General features: G+C 43.4%; 1 protein-coding gene across 1 annotated transcript in view; it reads right to left on the bottom strand.

The window, feature by feature from the left end:
* The window catches only part of LOC126546214 (leucine-rich repeat and WD repeat-containing protein 1-like), a 34,639-nt gene extending 11,011 nt beyond the window's left edge, over window positions 1–23,628 (bottom strand). The window contains exons 1-11 of the mRNA XM_050194375.3: window positions 23,357–23,628; window positions 22,625–22,847; window positions 19,420–19,536; window positions 16,983–17,135; window positions 15,769–16,278; window positions 14,394–14,508; window positions 12,362–12,468; window positions 7,677–7,869; window positions 5,831–5,906; window positions 3,558–3,695; window positions 2,644–2,744 (exon numbers count right to left, since the gene is read on the bottom strand). Coding sequence (XP_050050332.2) covers window positions 2,644–2,744; window positions 3,558–3,695; window positions 5,831–5,906; window positions 7,677–7,869; window positions 12,362–12,468; window positions 14,394–14,508; window positions 15,769–16,278; window positions 16,983–17,135; window positions 19,420–19,536; window positions 22,625–22,847; window positions 23,357–23,424 — 1,801 coding nt within the window. The 5' untranslated portion in view covers window positions 23,425–23,628. The remainder of the gene's footprint in view (window positions 1–2,643; window positions 2,745–3,557; window positions 3,696–5,830; window positions 5,907–7,676; window positions 7,870–12,361; window positions 12,469–14,393; window positions 14,509–15,768; window positions 16,279–16,982; window positions 17,136–19,419; window positions 19,537–22,624; window positions 22,848–23,356) is intronic.
* Window positions 23,629–23,680: the final 52 nt, after the last annotated feature.

The following is a 23,680-nucleotide window of genomic DNA, read 5'->3' as shown; positions in this document are numbered from 1 at the left end:
GTCACTGGTTGTCAGTGCAGTTTGCACAGTCCATTCGTGTTTAGGAGGGTGGCGCGGCGCAAAGCTATGGGTGCAGCCTATTCATGTTCGGAGGAGTGGAAGGGCAACGGCAGAGATGCACACGAGGCTGGCGTGCACATATAATGGAGAGAAGCGCGTGGCAGCAGTTGGGGGGGCGGGCGATCGTGCAGCGGCTCGCATTCCACTTTTTCTTTTTTCTTTTCATGGATTTTGCATTCCATTAACTTTCAGCACGGACGCCCAGCAGCCAGACTTCATTGTTTTAACCGATAATGCGGCATGGGGACACTGTAGTAAGCGGGTTATTTCCCCATAGAAAACATACACAAATTGACAGTGCAGCAGCTTTTCATTGTTATAACCGATATGTTGTTAAAATCGGTATCGTAGTGGGTTCGACTGTGTGGCCGCCCGCCTCAAATTAAAATGACGGTGCACACTTTCTTATTCCAGTACCAGCAAACCTCCGCCCAGGTCGTCACATGCCACGTTCACAGCTATCGCCACCGAACTTATTGCGATAGGCATCTTCACCTATCTGATTTAAAGCACATGGTGCGTAGTGCCATTGGTAGCATACTGCACGCTTTTAGTAGCAGTGCGCTGCCATTCCCTGCTGCAGGCGGCGTGATGTGGGCATAAATTCTCGCTTTTTCGCGCCGTCCAGCTACTCAATTTCTTTTCAGTTTCCTGTTGCCCTCTTAAAACACCACCACAATAAGAAAACAACAATACAACACTAGAAAAGCTCCGCAAGGTTGGAGACCAGGTGGGACAAATGGTCTGACATGTCTCCAACAAGAGAGGGGGATTACGAAGCAGGGACCCTGTGCGGCTAGCTCATGCTTTGGTAACCACCCAAATTTTATATTCGGTCTCCTATCTCCATCTGCGGAAGCATGATGAAGACAAACACGAGGTTATCCTCCGCAAACTGACGATAGGGTCTTTGACCTCCCTGTCGCAACTTCGAAAGCGAGACATCTCACTTTGGCAGTGGTGAACACCTTTCAGGAGCTCAAGGAAGCCCACCTCACCAGCCAATATACATGGCTAGCTCAGACAAAGTCAGGATGGCATTTGCTGGACTGGCTCCACTTGAAAAACAAATTTCACATTCAGAAGCGGGTCCAAGTGCCTAAACTCTAGAGATGTGCCATCAGAGTTCGACCCCTCGTCATAAAGATGGATAGGGAAGACCATAATGGTTGTTGCCAGGTGAGGGCAGACGCCTTGCAATGCCACTATGGCAATAAACACAGAGTCTTCTACGTGGATGTGGCCGGTCAATGCCGCGGTCACCCACGAGGAAAAGCAAGTAAATGGGCTCACTTTCAAAGCCTCGGGCTCAACACAAGCAGAAGTAGCTATTGCCCTAGCTGCTTCTGATCCCCGATCTCAATATATCATAACCGACTTGCGTGGGGCTTGTCTAAATTACGAAGCTGGTTGGGTCACCTCGCCAGCGGAATGAATATTGCAGAAATATAGCAACAAGGGAAGAGATTGTTGCTTCATTGCAATCGTTGAATCGTTGCAATTGGTCGTTGCCTAGCCTGGACTCCGAGCCACCAGGGCCTAGTAGGGAATGAAGCCACGAACACAGTAACCTGAGCAATCATCCACCGTGCGTCCCAGTTAGACCATGCGTACCTGGAACCCGAAGCCAGCTATCTTCTTACATTGAAACACATCACAACCTATTACAAGAATAGGCATCGCCAATACCCAACACCTGCAAAGGGGCTTGGCAAGGCTAATGAACACATCTTGATCCAACTTTTCACTAACACTTTATTGTGCCCGGCAATCTTGAAACATTTCGATTGTTCCTTCACTGGCAAGTGCCAATACTGTGGGGAGGTGGCTGAAATCTACCACATGGTCTGAGCTCGTCTCTTTCCCCCAACCCTAACCCAACCCGACAGGAGTGAAAGGTGGTGCTGCTCAGTTTCTCTGACCTTCAGGCCCAAAAGGCCTTGGTCCAGAGGGCTAAGCTGGCGGCTGGTACCAATGGGGTCCCGGAATAGGGACTCCACCCACTGCGGAGCCCCTTAAGGGCACCACTTCTCTTTTTGTTTATAAAAGCTTTCAGGCAACAAAACCCCCAGCTCGACACATGCCGGCGTCTTATGCCGCAACAGTCCGCGCGACGCTTCGCATTACATAGATGTCAACAATAGTTGAGTCTGTCAATTTTCTTTTCGTTACTTCGGATCGTACATTTTCCCGGTTCGTACGTCTTTTCACGTTTTTTTTTTCCCCCAAGATGTGAACGAGGTTCTACTGTATAACTGCTCATTCTGAATACTTCGAAAACTTCTAATACTGAAATTTGAGCTAAAGAGAATATTGAATAGTATAATATTCGCACAAGCTTAGTGTTAATGCAAGAAACCGTAAAGACAACGGTGCATGACATAAGGAGGCTCAAACAACTTATCAGTACTGGCTGCTTTCTCTACTGGTTAAACATCTTGTGTTTACTGTAAACAACTTCTGCATTGAGGTGATGCACGGCTGCGACCCTCCCAGTACAAGCCAAACATACAACAGGATCGTTTTACAAAAATGTTCCAAGTTTAAATGCCTGCTTGAGCATGTTCCATGAAAGGCACGTACCGATCATGTCATCTTCGATCAGCACCAAGCCATCAACAACAGGCTCCTCTTCGATGGAGGCTCCATCTTTTGTTGGCAAGCAGAACTCAATGTTTGGTGACCTGCAAATGTTGTACACCCATGCAAGGTAAATGCCACGAATCAATTGCTCCTCAACCGTAGATGTGCGCATCAGAAGTCTACAGTATTTGGCCTAGGCGTCACTAAATTCTAGTGATGGAAGCTCACTGTGTAAAATTTCGATACTTCCAAGTCTAATTTTCAAGTACATTTCAAAAGAAATAGGAACAGTAATATCAGAGGCCAAAGGAAAGGGGGAAGTGGGTGTTGTAAATGAGACTACATGCCTTACGGCACTTTTTGCGTTCGTGAGTGGTCATGTGACACAACGCCCAACGCGTAGTCACTCACGAACGTGAAAATCACCAAAAGGCATTATTAGCATTGAAAAAGGCACCGCTACAAAGTATTGGCCTTTGTTACTTGAGATGTAGGCGTTCCATATGTAAAAGGCCTGTTTTTCCCATTCTCCACTTCTATTCCTTATGCTCACCTCTAATATAGAGGAGAACGTGATTGAAAAACATGATTTGCATACACAGAAAAACAGAAGCACACTAGGAATAACATTCTCTCTCCTTCCATTATATGCAAGATCAGCAACATTCCCTCACCAACAAGTTGAACATGTATCTTTCCCCACCTCCCCCTTAACATTTCTCATAAAACCACCAAATTAAAGGCCCATGGCACTAGACTGCATGATTCATTCGTACACATGCACAGGATAAAAAGTGCAAACCTGCATTCTCCCTTCCTAATTCTAGATATCGGACAACATTAGGTCAATTATCATCTGCTCAAGTCTTTCTTTAGCCAGAACAAATTGGGAGCAAAGCGTTTTAGGTACAAACCTGTCAACTTTCACAACCGACTTTTGGTCAAACTTCCACCCAAACAGGCCACCATGGCAGGCAGCCAAGAGCAGCTCATTCTGAGCGCTGACACACAGTTGGAGGATCTCACACTTTGGTCTCAGGGTGAGCAGGTTCCTAAAGGAAAAGCAAACAATGCCAGGCTGTGCATGTTTACCATGCATACTTTCAGCAATGATGAGCTGCAGATCTAAATCACGAAAAAATATATATATATATATGATTCACACAGCACACTGCTTATTGCGCAAGGTGTGAAGAGTCGTAGCGTTGCTTTAATCATAGCATTGCTTCACTTATGATTACTGCAGTGCCATATAGTAATGCAAAAGAATGATGCAGTCATACTGTAGAACTTAAGCATGATTGCTAGAGATCTCACTTGTGCACAAAAACAACATCTAAATGAAAATGAAAAAAAAAAATGCCCCTAGCGAGAATGCAGCATCATGGGAAAGTGAGTATACCTGCAAGGGCTATCATTCTACAATGGCTAGCATGGCAGTTTATTGTCACTTTTTATCAACACAGACTTTACAAAACCTATGTAAGTTGCAGGTACTGTACAGTCACACTGTTTCAGATGATGATAAAAGGTGACATACATATTGTATGGGCAACTTGTGAGAAGAGACAAGAGCTATATAGTGTTAAGCTTGAGAAGGTGTCACAAGGAAATGAAATTGGCTTAAGAAAACAGACCAATAAATCATTTAGAAATACCTTAAAGGGACACTAAAAAACAACACTAAATCAGTTTTAGACCAGTAATGCAGTCTTTGAATAGTTTCTTCGTATTCACTTGGTGGAAAAGGATTGATTGAGAAAATGATGGCCAGGCTTCTCTCTTTCAAACTATGCGCCAAAACATCAGTGCCAGTGCATCAGTTCGACGTCACAAATTTCAAAATATTTGCTTATACAGTATTCAAGCCATGTTGGCTAGAGGCGGGCGAACATCAGATATTTCAAATACGAATAGTAAGTATAAAATATTGAATAGTCAAATGAAGGCGCTTATATGTAGAGCTGAGATAATTATCTAGACACAATTAAGTACCATGCGTTTAGTGGCTAGAAAAAAAGACAGCTAACAATTAGGGACAGCTTGGATCAGCTTTAAACACAAGGCAACTAATTGCCATTTAAAAAAACTGCATGAATAGGCTCTCAACATCTTTAGCGCTTGGTTGCAAACAAACTTTCTAAGGATGAACGACTGCTGTATGAGTAGCTTTCCAAAAATGTTAAATAGATGGTAGTAAAGAAAAAAAATCAGAAGTTGTGGAAAAAGAAAATGCTGCTGAAGGACTTGTGTGCTGTAAGCACATGCAAAAGTGCCTGTTGCAAGGAAAAACTCACCAGACAAAACTCACTCGAAATATGTGGCTTGTTTTAAGTATTTGAAAATGCCAAACAGTTAATTTTTGAATACAAATGCAAAAAGTTCGTGTTTAATATTCTATTCGTATTCAAAACTTTGAATATTCACCCACCCACAATTTTGGCACATGAAAAGTGTTTAAAACTTGTTAGGTTGATACTGTAGAATGAAACGTAGTGCTCCTTTACTGATAAACTGTTAACTAGATCCAAGCAGACATTGCCAAATTTCGTGACATTGGGGCTGCCTGCTGCGGGAATGCAGTGATTTGGACTTGTTGGGAAGACATCGTGAGGCTTACAGCGCGTGAAAAAGATACGTACAAAAGGAAGACGTGACACACAATAGCGCCTGTGTGTGTCACATCTTCCTTTCGGCCTTGTTTTTTCATGCGCTATAAGCCTCACGATCCTGTTGCGGGAACTTTAGGGTAACGTCGACACCCGTCTTGTTGTTTTCGCATTGTTTATGCCATGTCAAGCCTCATCTCACGTTAAGAGAGGTTGCTTTGCTATTGCAGAGGCGTAATTTACTAATACTACAGCTTACCTTAGGATAGGGATGAAACGGAAGAAGGTATGCATACCAAAGATAGGTTCTATGTTGGGGCAATATAAGAAAGGTATGAAACAGTGTACCCTGGCAGGTACCACATAGGAATAAACATCAAGGCCAATCAGACATCTTAACCATTACACCTTGCCCAATTAGGTGAGATGGGAACCACTAACCGGATGAGAACAAAATCACTGTGCCACTGAATGTTTCTGCAGAAAGACGAAAGGAGAGGCAAGGGAGGAAACAAAAGCAGGAGACAAGCAGTAAGAAAGATAAACTCAAGGAGAAAAATAAACACAAAGCAACATACACAATTTTTGTTTGGTAGCCAGGTGCTTTGGGCACGCCAATGTCCCATAGGTGAATGCTGTCATCAATGCTTCCACCTGGAGGCAATGACCACCAGGAGTTAATGCGGAGTTCATTCAAAATGTGAGAAAGAAAGCGAAAGAAAACTTAAGAAAAAGCTTCTCAAAGACACTCAAGTCTTTTAAAGCTAACAAGGCCAACTTATAAGGAACAGGCGGACATGCGAGTTCTCTCCTTTGCAGCCAAACTTCACTGTAATTGGACTTGCAAAAGGAAGGTGGGCAAAAATAGAGCCAGGATCACACAATATCTAACATGATAGAACGAAATTATAACGGTAAGGTTATGGCTATGCAACCATTCACTGTACTTGGAACATTATATGTAAGGTAACTCCAAAATATTAAATCAACCAACCGAATTCCTCTAAATGTGAATTAAAGGTTCATTACTAGTCCATCGAAAAATGGCATGAGCAAAAAAGCACTGACAGCTTAACTGGCGTGGGTTGAGTTTTGTGCTTTGCACTGGCATATTCACAGGCAAGTGTGTATACCAGAGACTTAAGCTTTCAATGGCAACTGATTTAAAAATCGTTCACTTAAAAAAAGAAAAAAAAAAGCTGTCACTTGCTGCATTGACATCTCTGGATATTGCTATGGGCTTGGAAATTATCAAACTGGCAGTTGCTCTGAGAGCATGAGTGTTTATCGTGCCAAAGGACTACCAAGGTGGTGGGTGCTAGCTATTCAGTGGGCACCCTTCAAGACAGACACTGTCAAGTTTAGTTCTGTTAGAAGCTCAACAGTTCAGGTACCTTTGCATAGTTATCAGAAATTAACCACAGCTCTGGTAAACAGAACTTCTGATAAAGTAAATTTTAACATTCCTTTGTGTTCACCTCAGAAGAGAGACATGAATAAGCTTCACCAGTTTCACTGCCTACAAGGTGGCAATTTGGTTATTATTTTAGAAGACATGGGAAGTCAACAAATCACACTTGCATTTGCTAGTCTACAGGTGAAGTTTTACAACATATTGAGTTACCATGACATTTTCTGGCACTTATCCAGATTGCAGGGTGACGCAAATTTGGAAAAAGTTTCGGCTAAAATACATTAAGCACAATGCATTCGTTTTCGTGCATACTCCAATGCTTTATCAAGCTACTACGAATTTCTGAACCATAGCGAGTGACCTCACAGTGAAAGGAGCATGACCACAGTGTAATGTTGCAAAGTCGGCAAATGAAATCTTGGTCTCTCAAGATCCTGGCTCATTACAGCCTGCAGTGCTTGCAGGAACATTGCAGGAACAGTGAGTATCTCAGGAAATTTTGCCGCAAGCGCACACATTTTGTGAGGTGTGCACGCACTATATTAAAGATTGTTTGCCTTTAGACACAGCACAGAAGCAGCTGCAAACTTGAAATAGCAGAGACCGACAGGCAACACATAGTTTTTAAATCACCGTGTCTTTTTCAATGACTCTGCTGTTGCCGATTTCACCAGCTTCAGGAGCACGCCTGCATAAACTTGATTGAAGCAAGTACCCATCTGGTGTCCTTTCATTACCATCATAAGATTTCCAAATGAAGGTTAGGTTCAGAGACTGATGGGCGGAAGTTGTTCACAACCAGAACTTGCTTTTCGTAAATACTGATGCAACATTTATAAAATGGTAAAATGAGGCCACATTTGCAAACTTTAGGAAATATTTGAAAAAGTTGATAACTAGGCAAATGTAGTGTGACCGACAGCAACAATTAACAAAGATTTGCGATAGGAAATATGTTGTCCAAAGAGAAGCAGCTTGCAAACTTGGAAGGTCATAACTGGGCCACCTACTGAGCAGCCATGTGGGCTGGTTGGGGCAGAAGAGCAGGCAGTTGATGTATTTGCTGTGCGCCTGGAACGACTTGTAGCAGACAAGCTGCTCAGGGTGGATGAGGCTCACCTCGCGTGCCTTGCCCGCCACGGCGAGCACGGCGCTGGGGTGCCCGCCAATGGGCAGCACTGTCCATGCCAGGCAGAAGAACTCCTAAACATAAAGAAACATTCTCGTATCAGTTAATCGCTGCCCTAATGGGACACAAAATCAGTCCAGAATTATGAACTGTTCTTTTAAAACTCTGCTTTGCTTAGTCTCTTGGTTGGTTACTTGAAGTGCAAATAAAGTCAAATGTTACATTTTCTGTATCTTGCACTGAAACGTCAGTGCTGATACATCAGTGTGCCATTCTAAATTTCACATCATTTTTTTTTCGTATTTGGGCCATTTTGGCTGATTAGAAGTTTTCAAACTTTCCCAAGCTTTCAGCTCCATTAGACTGCACTGTAGTTCATCCATCTTCACCGATAAAAGAAAACTCATGGAGATCCAACGTACATGTTGGAATCTATGCGATGTGAAGCTTAATTAAAGCAGTTAATTAAATGCCCTACAGACACTGTAATGCCTTCGGCTAAATATAGGTATCGAAATAAATATATAGCGATGTGTACAATTTGGTGAAAACAGGTGTATGCACAGAAAAGGGCGACACATGTCAAGCAACATTTAGGGATTCTGTACCTCTTGTGCCACAGTGGGGCATACCCATTTTGGAGGATTAGCCAAGAATGCCGAAATGCTGAATGTGAAATATGCCGAATGGCTAAGTCAGAGAAAGTAAAGTAAATCGTGAAATCAGTTGTGAAATACAACTATTAACAGATCAGTGCACTCCAGAGATATCTGTGAACCAACATTATGTCTTAATGTTTTATCTAGGAAGTTTTCTTTTTGGTTATGCAGAACAGGGAGAGGGGGGGTATTCCGTAACAGTCCACTTAGTGGACTGTCTATTTCTGCCAGTGCTGATTGGATGCAGCTGTACGAGAGAGGAAGAGACGAGCGGCCCTAGCCAATCAGCACTGGCCGAAATGGACAGTGCTGCACATACCATGGTCAGCATACAAGCTTCTTTTGAGCCATTTCGTCTGTGCCTTCAAACAACCCCTGTGTGTGTGTGTGCGTGCGTGTGTGTGTGTGTGCGCGCGCGCGCGCGTGCGTGCGTGCGTGCGTGTGTGTGTGTGTGTGTTGGGCATCACAGTAGGACCCAATCAGCAATTACAGTCAGGAAAGTCCAGGAAGATTCGCAAACAAAGCTTTGCTTTAATTTTAACTAGGCCCGGGCAGATGACACCAGGATCCATGACACCAAGGCGAGCTGTTGGAACTTCAAGGCAGAGTCTCCACCCATCTTTTGTTTTTACATGTTTTTTGGTTTACAAAGCCTCTTCTCATGGTAAGAGTGGCTTTTCTTGGTATTGTAGAATGGCAATTAACTAATACAGCTCAGATTATTTTTCTTTTACTGCGAAGCTGTATAGCTCTACTTCCCAAAAAGTCTGTCGTCTCCGTGGGCAAACACTCGAGAGGCGCGCGCCGCCTGCGTCGCTGGCTTCCTTGCAGCACCAGCAGATGGCGCTCGCCTCCATGCGGGGGAAAGAAACCAAAAGAACCAGAAAGCTTGTCTTTGCACAAAGCATTCGATGCAAGCGCTTCCTGGTTCATAATCTGCAGTTGCTGGGAAGCTCCAACTGTGGCATAGAAGCAGGGACTGATGTAACTACACTTTTATATGTAAAAGAAGAACCCACCGAGCAATTGATTTATGCTGTGGCAACACTATGGGAAGGCCATGTATAGTGAGGACTCCTGAAGGGCAGCATGCATATGAGGCGTGGTGAAAGTGAGGTTCAGTGCCTTTCTCTTTTCTCTGGTCCACTCTTCGTAGGTGCATGAAGTAGCAGTGCAAGCTGTTGAAATGTCTTAGGCTAATAATTAGGTAAAGTGCATGTGAATGTTACCATGTGAATTTCAAGCTGCATAGTAATGGGTCATCATTCTAGTTGTTTACAGCTTCGCTGTTGAACGACCTTCACAGTGTGGATTGGAGACAAGTTTTTTAGTGTACCTTTCACATGTACAATCTCTTGTTCCAAGCCACGAGCTGGGCACACGTGCACGAAGCAAATGTGTTTGGTCAGAAAGAAAGCCCACCTCTCAGGCTAGCTGCACGCACAGTGGTGACCGCAACTCCAATAGAGCATAGCCATGTGGCAACGTCTTAACATGTCAAAGTGATCTCGTGGCAGCACATTAAACCATAGTCCCCATATCAGTGATTCTAATTCATTCACCTCTTCTTTTCTTTCGTTTTTTAATGACCTTAAGCAAGATTTCCCTGGAGGAAACCATGAAATGCTTTTCATGAAGGAACAATTGGCAGGCCTGTACATTAAGACCAATTAAATGCGGACAATTGTGCAGTACAGTTTAACTGTAGCATCACCAGCTGCAATGCAGTGACTCTGCACTGTCAACTTCTGAAAATGGACAATAGGCTATTAGACATTGAATGGCCATGCATTCTTTTCCTTTTGCAACAAGCAGCTGTTAATGCAGCCCTCTACACTAAACCTGTCATACGTGTGATATTTGCAGCACCACTTCCTGTGCACGTGAAATTATTATCATGTCTTTATAGCAGGAATGAAACAAAATATAAAAATTCAAAGAAGGCAACCCTACTTGTGTTGAACCTCAGACTATGTGCCTTGTGCCTTGCTCTGCATCACATGAGTCTTAAAACAGCTACGAGGCCACAAAAGGGAAGGGAAAGGACAAGTGTGCTGTAACCCCTACCCAGGGAAACAAGACTCGTGAAGACCACACCATCAATAAAGATTGTTTTGATGCAAACACTATACAGCAAAAGTATTTCCTTTGCCTTACCGAGTGCGAGGCCAATTGCAATGAAATCTTCAATCACATAAAAGCATAGTTTCAGATAGTGTAGATATCAAACGATTTTCGTGAAAAATTTTACATTTGATATACGAGCCAACGCATCACGAAAAGCTTGCGAAAAGTGACGGTTTTGAAACTGAAACTGGAAAAAATGCCGCCGTTACAGCTATCCAGAAGTGACACATTATTAAGCAGCTCCTTGGCATGACCTCCTGACTGGGCATCGCCCACGGCTGCCCACATTGCGCTGAAAAATGTCAGAGGCAATGTACTGCGACATACATTGTATTTGCTAACTACCTTATGCATATGTTGTCTACTTAGATGCTATTCAAAGGCTCCTGATAGGAGAATTATAATATTACCAGTCCTGCAGCATTGCCAAGGTTCCTTCAAAAGTATATAACTACTCATTTACAATTATTTTGCCAAAGTAAAATTTCATTGTAGCTGGCCTTTAACAACTGAAATTATTTCGAATAAGCGACGCATTGTAGCCAGCCAGTGAATATGTGAACATGTGCTAATTTCGATCACGAATGTGTCATCACTGCAACTTGCTGCATTACAATTGTTTCTTGTCTGTGATGTGCAGATACTAGAGGTTCAGCAGATCTGCCTGAATTTTCTAATCACACAACCTGAATTATTATTTTTCTCCCAAGAAAAATTTCTGCCACACATAACATTTGAAGAAATCAAGCGTATACGACCCATAAGGAGAATTTGTCCATAATTTTAAAATGTGACAATACAATGGGCTCTTTCCGAGTCGGAGCAGCGCCCCCAGCAGCACTCACTGAACTTGAAACTTTCTTTTTTCCAGGAAAATTTGCACGTTTGCAATGCCAGGTGTCACTTGGTCGCGCTGCACACACGCTACTATGCGCACTGCCTGCTCTGTCTGGCGTACGCACCAAACAATACAAGAGTAAAAGAGGGATACGCGGGCCCACATCAACCGCCAACTTTCAGCTGCTTTTTATTATCCTCATTTATTGTGCAGTGCATGCATCATTGGCAAGATCACCAGCCTGTGTTCACAGCATTAATACATCCTAATGCACCCACTTTGCTTTTCTAAGAGCACAAACGACAGCAGCTGGAAATCTTAACATTCAGACTCCTCGATACTTGGTCACACATTACGCGGCAGCGTGTCGCTCTTGCTTTCGTTTGCGAGACGTATGCACAACACGTACAGTCTCACATATCGAAGGGCGATGCTGGCAGAGCGGATGGCCAATAGTAACTGTGATGCGGCTGCACGTGTGCAGAAGGCGCACCCAGAAAAGAATCATAGTTCCATGAAATCTCAAACTTTTCTTTCCTCCACTAATAACTGCTCTGCACTCAATGTTCTCATTACCAAGCAATGCATTACATGCTAAGACAAAGAGAGACCCATGTTTATTGTGTTCTCATTGCTATCATATCAATCAGAAGGGTTTGGGTGCGAGCTAGTTGGTACGGACCATTCATATTTAAAACAGCGCCAAGAAACACGGACAAGGGAGGACACAGGATGAGCGCTGACTGCCAACAACACCTTTATTGGAGCCTGCACAAATATATACAATTCGTAACGGGCATAAAGAGAGTGAAAGAAGAAGGGGAAGGCGAGTCATCGTCAGTCAACTCCTGCTGCGCATGCTGCACTTGATATATCATATACTTAATATCATATCAAGTATATGCAACAAACATAAAGGTATAAAAGTGTTCATTTCCTTACCTCCGTCAGATGTGCACTCTTGTAGCGTTTCACAATAGTTCCTGTGCTGCAGTCGATAAAGTTCACAACCCTACCACCACAACTCGCAAAAATGTTGGATGACAGATCTGAAAGTTGAACCAATACAGCCCATGTCAATTGTGCACAATATCTACACAATAGTCACTGTAAAAAACAAAAATATACGGTCTTCAAACTATGCGCATTTATGCACATCACTTGTTAGGTATGTCATAAAGTGGCAAACACCTCAGATGACATATATATTTCTGCAGCAACCTGCATAGTTCAGCATCTTAAAGGGGCACTGAAGTTAATCCACAATGTGACATTGCAATGCAGGAAGCTTTGAAAAGATTTGTAGGAACATCAGAGGCATGGTACATCGGAAAGACATCAAAAGTGAAAGACACTATCTTGAAGTTCTCGCAACAGCTCTCAACGTTGTGCAAGATTTAGCCAAAACAGATTGTTGGGTGAGTTAGTTTCTCAAGACTTGCAAAGGGTGTCAGGGAACACGAAGGACAAGCGAGGAAGGATTAAAGTGATCACAAGGCCAAGATTTGGAAGTATCTGGCTGTGGCTAGTTGAAGGATTACTAATAAAAGTAAGAGTGCATTGTAGTAACAGTGCAAGGCAACAGTTCTGGCGATTCCCCTATGCAAAGATGGATACAAATGCATGACAATACCTTCAACATCCATGACGGCGTGAGTAGAAAGCAAACGAAACTTTAATCTTCACTTTTTCTTTCCTGCCGCTAAAAAAGCCATTATTCACTGCCGGAGCAAAGCAGGAAGCATTTTAACTACTAGTTGATACTCAAATTTATCAGTTGGTATGCAATTACACCATTTCCTCTTTAGTAAAGCAAAGCGTGGCTATTGAGATTGCATGGCTATTGCAATCTGAAGTCTACTTTGCATTATTAAAATGGTGCAGCAACCTGAAGTACTAAAAAGTTCACCGACGATTACGATCCTCCCTAATGTAAAATTTGTGCGCAGCTTTATACGTGTTTTCATTTCACAATATATTGGCTGGTGTGGACAATCTGTTTCATGCGGCACGTTCCAAACGGACCGAACTGCGACGCGGCAGCTTTGCTAATCAGATCACGAGAGGCAGTGCATGGGTGGCGCGTGGGTGTGATTTACAGCAGCCGCCGCAGACAGACATCCGCTCATGCAGCGCTTTGCTTCCATAGAGACGTGTGCTACTCTGACGCCATATCGTAGCCGTCGTTGCTGCACAGCCCGTCCTGCGCGGCACTACACTTTTCTTCTCACGCTTTCGTTCACCAACGATGAGAGCGGCCCTTAATCGCAAGGAAGTCGTGCCGCCAGTGTCAGCTGCGACAACACCCAAGGGAGTGTCACACTGAACCTTACTCACAGCCACTCACTATCACCCCTTGCAGGAGCAGTGATCTCTGTCACATGTGCTGGTACCACAGACCGACCTCAGCAGCTGTCGCTGTGGATGAGCATAGCACTTCCCGCCTCAAGCCTCACCCCTCGGAAGTGCAGATGAGATCGCTCACGCGGCTGCAGTTACCGTGGCCGCCGGCAACTAGGCGCATGCGCATGACACATTGCCTTTTTTTAAATCTTGGTGCACGATAGTTAATTGGGACACCCTGCATATATTCATGACCTCTGCATGCAAGTCACTAAGTGCATGCCCAGCCCCGTCTTTCCTCCACTCCTCCTCCGCTTTCCGCCTCATGGTTCCACTGCAACCTCCTCCTGCACTTTCCTCCTCCTCTCTTTGCTATCGGCTTTCTTTCATCTCCCGCTGCACTCCGCAGTCACTTTCCTTCTTCGCGGCGCTCGTTCACTCGGTTACGCCAATGCCACCGATGCTTACCGCAGGAACGGGCTATTAAGAGCTGCACTCTAAAAAAAATTCAGACAACAACAAGATTTTCTCCTTGTGTTTTTGAGTGACTGAGAGGAACGGGGACACTCTGAAGCACAAGGCATGTGTGCATGCTCGTGCACAAACACACGAAGTTGAACTGCATGTGTACCATTTTCTTCACCCCCTGGTTGAAAGGCGGCCTGCCACACTTGAGTTATGGAGTCGCTGGGATCTTGAGAATGGCCACGAAGAAATATGTGCGCTTCAGCCCCTTTCACACTTCCCTGCGAGACCGCATCATTGTAAAACATTGAAAGCATCACGCCATGACTTCGCAAGTATAAAAAAGAAGTACTAGCTCAATCTTTGATTCCCTCTTCCTTTACCAAATCAGATTAACAGTTGTCCTGCCAAACTGACCAACCACGGTAGCCCAATGGCTATGGCATCACACTGCTGAGCTTGAGTCTGTGAATTTGATCCCGGCAGCGGTGGCCGCATTTCGATGGGCGGCAAAATGCAAAAACATTCGTGAACTTAGGTTTAGGTGCACATTAATGAACTGCAGGTGATCAAAATTAATCCAGAGTCCCCCACTACGGCATGCCTCATAATCAGATTGTAGTTTTGGCACATAAAAACCCAGAATTTTATTCAACATCTTTTCTTTTCTACCAAACTTCCGAGTGCCACTAGTGAAGCCTAAGATGGTTCATTCTCAAAGTAACCAAATTGACGGCATTAAAAATGGTATTACTATTTCTAATCAGTTCTGAAGCTACTGCGTGCGACTCGAACGGCCGATGCACATGACAATCACGGTTTTTGTGACAGTTCAATGGCGATAATTGTGAGAATTAGAATAAATCCTGCGGTGCAAGTGAGCTTTCCAAGCAAGGGACATGTCCTACCCTGGCGGTTAAGAAGATATTGATAAGAAAACAAAATTACGTTTGACCACAGAATAAAACGCAGTGATAAAGACATGAATGAAGAATTTATATGGATTTTTGATGCCCAAGGCCAACTTAACATACAAAAAAAGAAAGCACGAGTATGTGTCCTATATCACGCAAAAGACCCAGAGTGACATAAATGTATGGACATAATCCCTATTGTGCTTTCCTGTGGCTGTCTCAACATGCATGGGGCAATGGAAAAAGCTAGAAATGTGCTCAACACCGTAACAACAATAAAAGAATGCTCTAGTGAGTTAAATTTGAGCATTCATTTTATGGAAAATGTCATTTATGAACCTAGCCTGGCCTTTGTATTAACGAGGTTGTACCTCGGTGCCACCTCTACTTGCACCAAATTTTCACGCCTATACCATCACCTGCTGGTCCACTTCTTCTGGCCAGCAAGTGCAATATGGAAGAAACCATTCACAAGAGAACACACACTGGGTGTGTGAAGTCCAATGCACAGAAGTTAAGCACAGAAAATATGGAATTCCTCTCTGCAGAGGTTTAAAAGTTGCTGCTAGTACAACACAAAGGCATCCATCACTCAGCACTCATGATGTACAAAAGAAAAACGCATACCTTTTCTGCCTTTGAAGGAGCAACTTCATATTTCAGCTTTTTCCTTGGCGTACATGGTCGTCGCACGTTATCAAACAAGCCATTTTTTGATGATTCGTTTAATTCCTGTGTACTGGCTTGAAGCAAGCTTGCATTTCTGTTGTCTTCATCTAAGCTGGATATGCTTGGCACAGTATTTCGATCCTCAAGGTGCAGGATTTTCCTTGGAGATGCAACTCGCTTTCGAGGGGAGCCATTCAATGCACCAACTTCTGTTGGTTTATTTAAACCTCGTGTCCCACGTCGGGGAGAGCTCACAATTATGTCAGAGCCATCTGTGATGGATTTGCTTCTGACAGGCTCACGATCGTCAAGGTACTGAACCTTTACGGAAGACACAACTCGCTTAGAAGGAGAACAGGGCTTCTCTGAGGACTTGGACCTGTCCTGCTTTTTCTTTGGGGTGCTTGAGGCTTTGGCACGAATTCGTTGCACTTCCTCTTCAAACAGCTCTCCCCCAAGAGTTTCCACCTGAAATGAAACAACAGGAATAATACATTGTGTAAGTATTGCATGCTGAATGAGGTAAGGAACAAGTCCACGCACTTTCAGAAACATCAAGAAAACATCATTACGTAGATAGTGCATTTCAACGCAAGTCTCCTGACAGCTCGCACTTTTGTGTGACATTCAGAAACATTCTGCCCTTTTTCATGCTAAACTAGAATGCTGGAAATTGTAATATACTACCTTGGGTTCAGTGATACGAGCACACATCTTTAAGAGATATTCACTGAAAGAACTTCAAAAGTGAACCGTTGCCACATTTTACCATCTGTCACAGGGCTAGTTGGTCCACACGTATTACAGTGTGATAGAACGTGAAACAAATCGAACTAAGACCAGGGCAGGAAAGAGCGCCACTCACAACTACATTTATTCATAGCAGACAGCTTCACTTTTATAGAGAAGGTGCCAGTATGTGCAAATGTATTTGTGCAATGCTATCAGAGCACAGAGGTGAAAATGTAAAAATACATGCTTATTCTAACATACAATCTAACAACTGATGTCAGCGCTGCACAAGGACACCAACATATCATAAATGCAAATGCTGATTTCCGAATGTGATTCGCGAAAACCACTGTAGTAATCGAGAGGTAAAAAAGCATAAGCATGACCAAATCAGAATAGGCCATGCATAGGGACAAGCCAAGTGATTTCGATACACATACCTTAAATTTCTTGAACTTAACGGAAAATTCATTGCATTCGAAATATGATCTTCTCAGGTGCCTCAAAAAATCCTTCTTCACAGTCCCGACTTCTTCATCACTGGCTCCAGGAAGAAGATTGTCCTTGAATGTGGATTCCCATACTCGAGAAATCTGGGCAAGGAAAGGCAGTGCATTTTATTTACGCCACATGCCAGTAAACAGAAAGAGTCAGGATGCTGGAAGTGAGAAAAAAAAATGAATACACAGAGGTCACCTCTCAGTAAACGGGCAGCGGTCTACCCAATTGAAAAAGTGCAACCAGGACTTCACAAGGCGCAGAAATACACGCCAAGGTGAGCTTCAACATGTTCACAAGTCGCACAAGCAAGCCGCTTTAAGTCAGAACTTAGACTTACTAATCCAGTGCTGTTATGCTTGCCTTACCAATAATTGTGTGGCTAGAGCACAAATGCTAGGAAATCACCACAAAAATTATTTATGCGGAAGTCACAAATAAAATGCTACAGTGATTTAAAAAGGGAGGACAGGCTGCTGCAATGGGTTCAGTTTCCATTGGCCTAGATCAAGGTTTGGCAGAAACAGAAAACGAAAGGTATATGTATAAAGAATGGAAAAGAAGAGAAAGGAAGAAAAACTAGAAAGTCATAGAAAGAGAGAACACAAAACAAGCAACTGATGGAGAAACCCCCGAATCTCAAAAAGAGTGCAGTGCTAACTCAATCGTGAAACCCAAAAAGAAAAGCATTAAGAATGATCAACACTGCAGAAAGGCCCATTACTTTAGTCATACAGCATTAGAAAAGGGTGCTAAAAAAAAAAGTTTGATGTGTTGAAAAAAAAAATTTGGTGGGTATAGTACTATCATGTCAGAATGCAACATGAACATGAGAAAATAAACTAATAACCATTCCACATTTGGCAGTGTGTCAAACTCTGGGGGAAAAAAAAGGTCATTTAGCAGCTACACATCAAGGACAGCGAACAGCTGTCGTACCACAACATTAAGTGACGGGGTCGTCACCTTCGCCGAGAAAAAAAAAAGTTCCAGCAGAACTCATCTCCCGATGAATCTCGGCATTACTGCAATTAGCACTGAAGCAATGTAGCGACACACCGTTTTGCCAGTGCCAAAACTCGTCATATGTGGGGCATGTATGCTCCTCTCTTGCCAATTCCTCTGGACAGGCTGTGCTATCTAGCGGTGGTGCTTCGAAGTGCACGCATGGCCCGTGTCTAAATATGCATTCAGAGAAGATTGTCTGAATATAATGAAGCGGCTTTGATTCAGCCCAGCAACAGATAAATTCAGGATTTTTTATTTTTTTTAAGTAATTGAAGAGCGACACACACCTAGAGACCCAAGTTGGTATCAAAGTGGCTCAACGAAGAGCAGCATGCACCCAAATAGCCAAGTCATCATCAAAGAGGCTAGTTGAAGAGCGGTACATACCTAGTGTCACATACTGAGTGACTTAAGTTGATCCAATGGTTCGTTTCAAACACAGTACCCTTAGCACAGCAGCCTGGTGCTTTATCCCACAGAGGCTAGACCATGGACTACCCAGTGACCCATGTTGGCGGGAAAACAGTTAGCCACAGAGAAACAGCTCAAAAAGTGCATGATCTATTTTAAGAATGCTCATCGCAAAGAAACGGCACCAAGACGAGCGAGGAGAGTGGGGGTGGTGTGTTTTTTGTGAAGAGTATTGTAACCAAAAATGCAAAGAGAACAAGAACAAAATAAAGTGGCAATATGCCGAGTACAGTAAAACCTCGATGCCATCCCGTTTCGTACGATTTCCCAGTGGCAACATTTGTGATTGAGGACAAAGGAAAATGATTTAATTCCGTTATTGGAAAAAAACTATCTTTTGGCACCAATGTTCAATACATGGCCAAACTGTGATCATATGAAACGTTTTCCGGCCGCTATATCCCATGCGAACAAGAAGAGGTGCGAGGCACACTGTACCCATGTCACATGAAAATGCCAACACGCACCCAGTTTTCTCTTCCGGTACCGGCAAATCTTTTTGGGGGTTGTCACATGTCGCATTCACAACAATCGCCACCAACCCTACTGCGATCAGCATCTTCATCTATCAGTTTCACAGCACATGTGGCACAGTCCTGTTAGAAGTGTACTGCACACTTTTAACAGGCAATATAACAAACCCCTTTCCCTGCTACAGGCGATGCGAAGTGAACATCATCTTTAGCTCAGGCAGCATTGTATTTCAGCGTTGCCAACCAGCTTGATTTCATTTTGGTTTCCCGTTGCCATTAAAACACTGTGTAATAGGAAAACATCCAGTAGAACAAAGCACGTCTTGGGCTGCTCGAGCCACACCAACTTGATGAGGGTCAGCGTCTCATGCCACAACGATTTTTACCAAGTGGGCACGTCGAAACTAGACAAGCTGCAGGTGTTCACCTGAGGCAACAGCTTCTTGTCGCCGAGTGCTTCAAGTTTCCTCAGAGGCTGGCAGTCGGCTCCATCTAACAGAACCAACTTGGGAAGGAGGGACACTGCAATATTCTTGTCGGCTGACTGTTTATGAGAAAAAAACGTAAGCAGAAGTCAGACGAGCAGCAACATGTCATCTGCGCCTAAGACATGCCTTAAGGAGTTAAAATGATTATCACTGAAGTTTTGTAACACCAGTGAAACTCAGCAGCAAGAGAGGTCTAGAACAAGATTTTCATGACATCTGACAAACGTGCGACACTCAATAGGCAGGATTTCAGCTACGTTCACTAGCAATCATATATTAAGCTGCAAATTTTATCCCACAAAAAAAAGGGGGGGTGGGGGGGGTAATAGCTCAAGTTCAAAAATGGTACTGTGGTGTTGGGCCCAGGGAAATACAGACAGTAAGTGAACTGGCTCCTGGGTGGCGCTAAAAAAAGTACGTTTTTTAAAGTAGGACAGAGTTCTTCAAAGGAAATGTTCAATTTGATGTTGCTTTACACTATACTTTAATAACAATGGTTTTTGCCAGCAGCTATCTAGAAAAGGCTTTTTCTTTTTTTTTTTTACATGACCTGTTATCTACAAAGGAAGTGAAAGGAACAAGAGACACTGTATGATCTCGATGGACAGCACTGCTAAAGAAAGGTGTTCAGACAGCACAATTAGCACAAGCTTAAAAATAACAGACTATCTTAAAAACTATACAATACTGCACAGGGCACCTCATTTCTGTAAACATATAAAAACTAATGTCCATTACAGAAACATTTGAGTTTGCACTCTTTTAAAAAGTACATAGATATTCACATAGATGTACATGCATAATATCACACATATGCATGAAGCTAATGCAAACAGCCTATACAAACATTGCAAAATAGCTTCAACATTTAGAGCCTGTATTCACAAAACGTCCCTTATGCAAGCACCTTGTGATTAACCATTGCTGCAGTGATTGTCTTATCACATTGTCCTCCATCAGTGTTTACATAAATGTGGCAGTGGCATATCACATTTCTTAATGCTTCATGGCAACACTATGCAATAGCGCTTACACAGGGCGAATCCCCTTTATCCAAAACAAGCCGGAACCTGTTTCTGGCGAGTTCGTTTGCCGGCGAGTAGACAGCACATGCCAGTAGCTATTTCACTTCTCCTCTCTCTCTCGATGCAATACACCAGCGTTGAAATGCACTGCCCGACATGACTTACTTATATCTACCTACCCTCTCTCCAGGTGCATTAATGTGATTCACCTTCATAGCGCATTGCAGCTATTTCACTTCTCCTCTCTCTCTCGATGCAATACACCAGCGTTCAAATGCACTGCACGACATGACTTACTCATATCTACCTACCCTCTCTCCAGGCGCATTAATGTGATTCACCTTCATAGCACATTGCTGCCATTCTTTTTTTTTTTTTTCGATAAAGACTTGCCCTTAAGGCATAATTCTTGGTGCGTATATGTGTATTATATGTGTGCTGTGAGGCCTGTGTTGTGTATGAATTGAATCAGTGTTTTGTGGAATCTGTTGTCATGTATTCAGCGGTCATAGGTGGTTGTCACACTGTAGCGGAGGCCGGCTTGCAGTAGGAGACGCGAGCGTTCCGATTTTAAACCAGTACATGTCCATATTAGGTGGTATGTATCTGCTTCCATCACAGGAACGGAGCAGTATGGACATGTAGCACCCAGTGGTAAATGCGACCAGTTCCACCTTGAGATAACAGCCGGTGTAAGGGCCACCCCGGCCCGAAGCCTCCTAAGCACAACTTCCTCCGCCCTAGTAAGGTGAAGGGGGAGGGAGCAGACACACGGTAGGATAAGAGCGCGTGTGTCCTGCCGGAGAAAATTTTTACGGGCTCGGAACGAGTTAAGGGGTTGAGGTGGGAGGGGAATAGGCGGAAAATGAGGATTAGGAGGGCAGCGTGCCTGCTGGTCAGCAGCAATGTTGTGAGGGTTCACTGAATGGCCTTGAATCCAGTGTACCTTGACGCAAGTAGCTGTTTTAGTATTCATAGTGTGTATTGTGTGTGCAGATTTCCATCGCCTTATCAACCTTCTTGAGTTCCTGAATAGCCGCTAAAGAATCAGTGAAGATATCTAGTTGCTTGATGGTAGGCAGCTTAGATGTCGCATCTTGCACAGCATCGTGGATGGCTTGAAATTCCATTACTAGAGCGCTGGCTTCCGTAGATAAATAGCGCTGGTGGCCGCTGATGAAATTATGCGTAGTACTCAGGAATGATGTCCTTCCGCCGTCTGGGAGAATGGCAGCATCCGTATAGACTTTGCAGGTGTTAGCGCATGATGCATCGACGATGTTGTGTTCGTCAATAGTACCTGTTGTATCGCTGCGTCGTAACTTCGTTGGCTTATTAGTTGTGATGCTGGTGAATTCCCAGGGAGGCATTGGATAGGGCTGATTGTCAATCCGAGAGCCACGTTGAAAATGAGCATGCAACGCAGCGACAGCCGGAATAAGTTGCTTTTTTATTTCACGTGCTTTTTCACATTGCAAAATTAGCTCAGCAATTGTGTTGACCTGCATGTTCCTGTAAGGTTGGTATCGGAGTGATGCGGGGCAGTGCTGTGATTGTGCACATAGCATTGCGATTAATCGTGCTGCCATTCACCTGGATGCAATGTGCCATTGTCACATCCATGTAAATGCAACTTCTGTCACGAGTGGCAACTATCCAGACAATGGCCAACAAGGAAATGGTCTTACATAAAGGAAGTGTTGTGATTACAAGTCTTGCATTTGTCACATGCTATAAAGAGGCCATTTGCAGTTGACTGCTTGTGCCAACACATACAACTAAAACACATTTTTATGAGATACATATTTTGATCACACAGTACACTCTCATCTCTCTCTCCCTACTTTACCTTTTTTTTAAGATCTGCTCGTGGATGCAGAGAACACATTATTTTAGTACTGCTTCTCACAGAGGTGCAAAAAGTCTAAATAAATATGTAGAGCTGCTTTCAATTTACGTGTTATGAAAATGCAATGAAAGCAAAGCATCGCAACAAAGAGTTCAAAATTTGTTTCAATTAAGTGGGATAACAAAGTAGAAGAGTTTGGATCACGCAGACAAGCTGAAAGTGCTTGTTAGGAAGTAACTCATAGTGTGAAGACAAAGTTGTAGAACTTACAAGGATGGGATTACCAGCGACCAGCAGCTCTGTCAACTCACTGTAGTCCTTTAGAAAGCCCAAGTCATTTATCAAATTCTCCTCCACATTCAAGCACTGAAGTTTGGGAAGGCCAAGATTGGGGATATCTCTGATTGAATTTCTTGACACATCGAGGCTCTCCAAGTTTTTCAGTCCCTTAAAGCAGCATGGGTCCAATACTTTGAGGTCCCTATTGCTCAGGCTGGCAAAAAAAAAAGAAAAAAAACGTAGTATTTTAGGAACTGTTTAACCAGGTGAAAATATTCAACTGACATAATTGAATTATCAATTGAGCCAGTTAAAACAATCAGAGACCACCTATAAAGCCAGCTGCATAGGCATTGGAATTGGGTAAATATTGCAGTTAAACTTATCATTCATATTACATGTAACCTAATGCTGACTCAACGACGTCTAATATAATAATAATGCGTTTGCACGGTTGTGTGAATTAAAAGTTCGCCTCCTTAATTGTTATGCCTGGTACAACCTAAGACAGCTTGTTTTCTGCACCTGAATAGAAGACTCGCCTCCCCATGTTTCAAGTAGTTAATATGCACGTGCAGCAACATATCACTCGGAACAACCACAATCTCCTTCACTTTCTCCACTGGTCACCAATTAATGGTCATCAATCATACAAGCCATAAATACTTTCTTCCACTTCGTACGGCAAAACGTGCAGACGCTCCCATTTTCATCAGAACTTACTCTAATTCTTTCACATCGCTTAGTGATTTGCACGAACTGAGAGAGAGGATGTCTTCTGTTGAAATCATTTTTGCGCGCCAGCGCAAGACATAAGACTGCGCGAGAGGAGGGACAGATATCTCGGTCGGACACGATGGGGCACTAAGGATATTGTGGTTTACATTTGTGTCCACGCAAGTGTTAAGCGTTACACTCTACACTATATCTACTAAAAAGCTTCTATTTATTAAGCTGACTTTTAAACAAGAACGAACAACTAAAAAATGTTTTTGAATCCACGTCTCAAGCTTCCGGCGATTACAATGCCGCACTTCCGGACATCAT

The sequence above is a fragment of the Dermacentor andersoni genome, chromosome 3, assembly GCF_023375885.2.
Source record: "Dermacentor andersoni chromosome 3, qqDerAnde1_hic_scaffold, whole genome shotgun sequence".
In the NCBI taxonomy this organism is placed as follows: domain Eukaryota; kingdom Metazoa; phylum Arthropoda; class Arachnida; order Ixodida; family Ixodidae; genus Dermacentor; species Dermacentor andersoni.
This window is presented reverse-complemented; position numbering and strand designations above follow the sequence as displayed.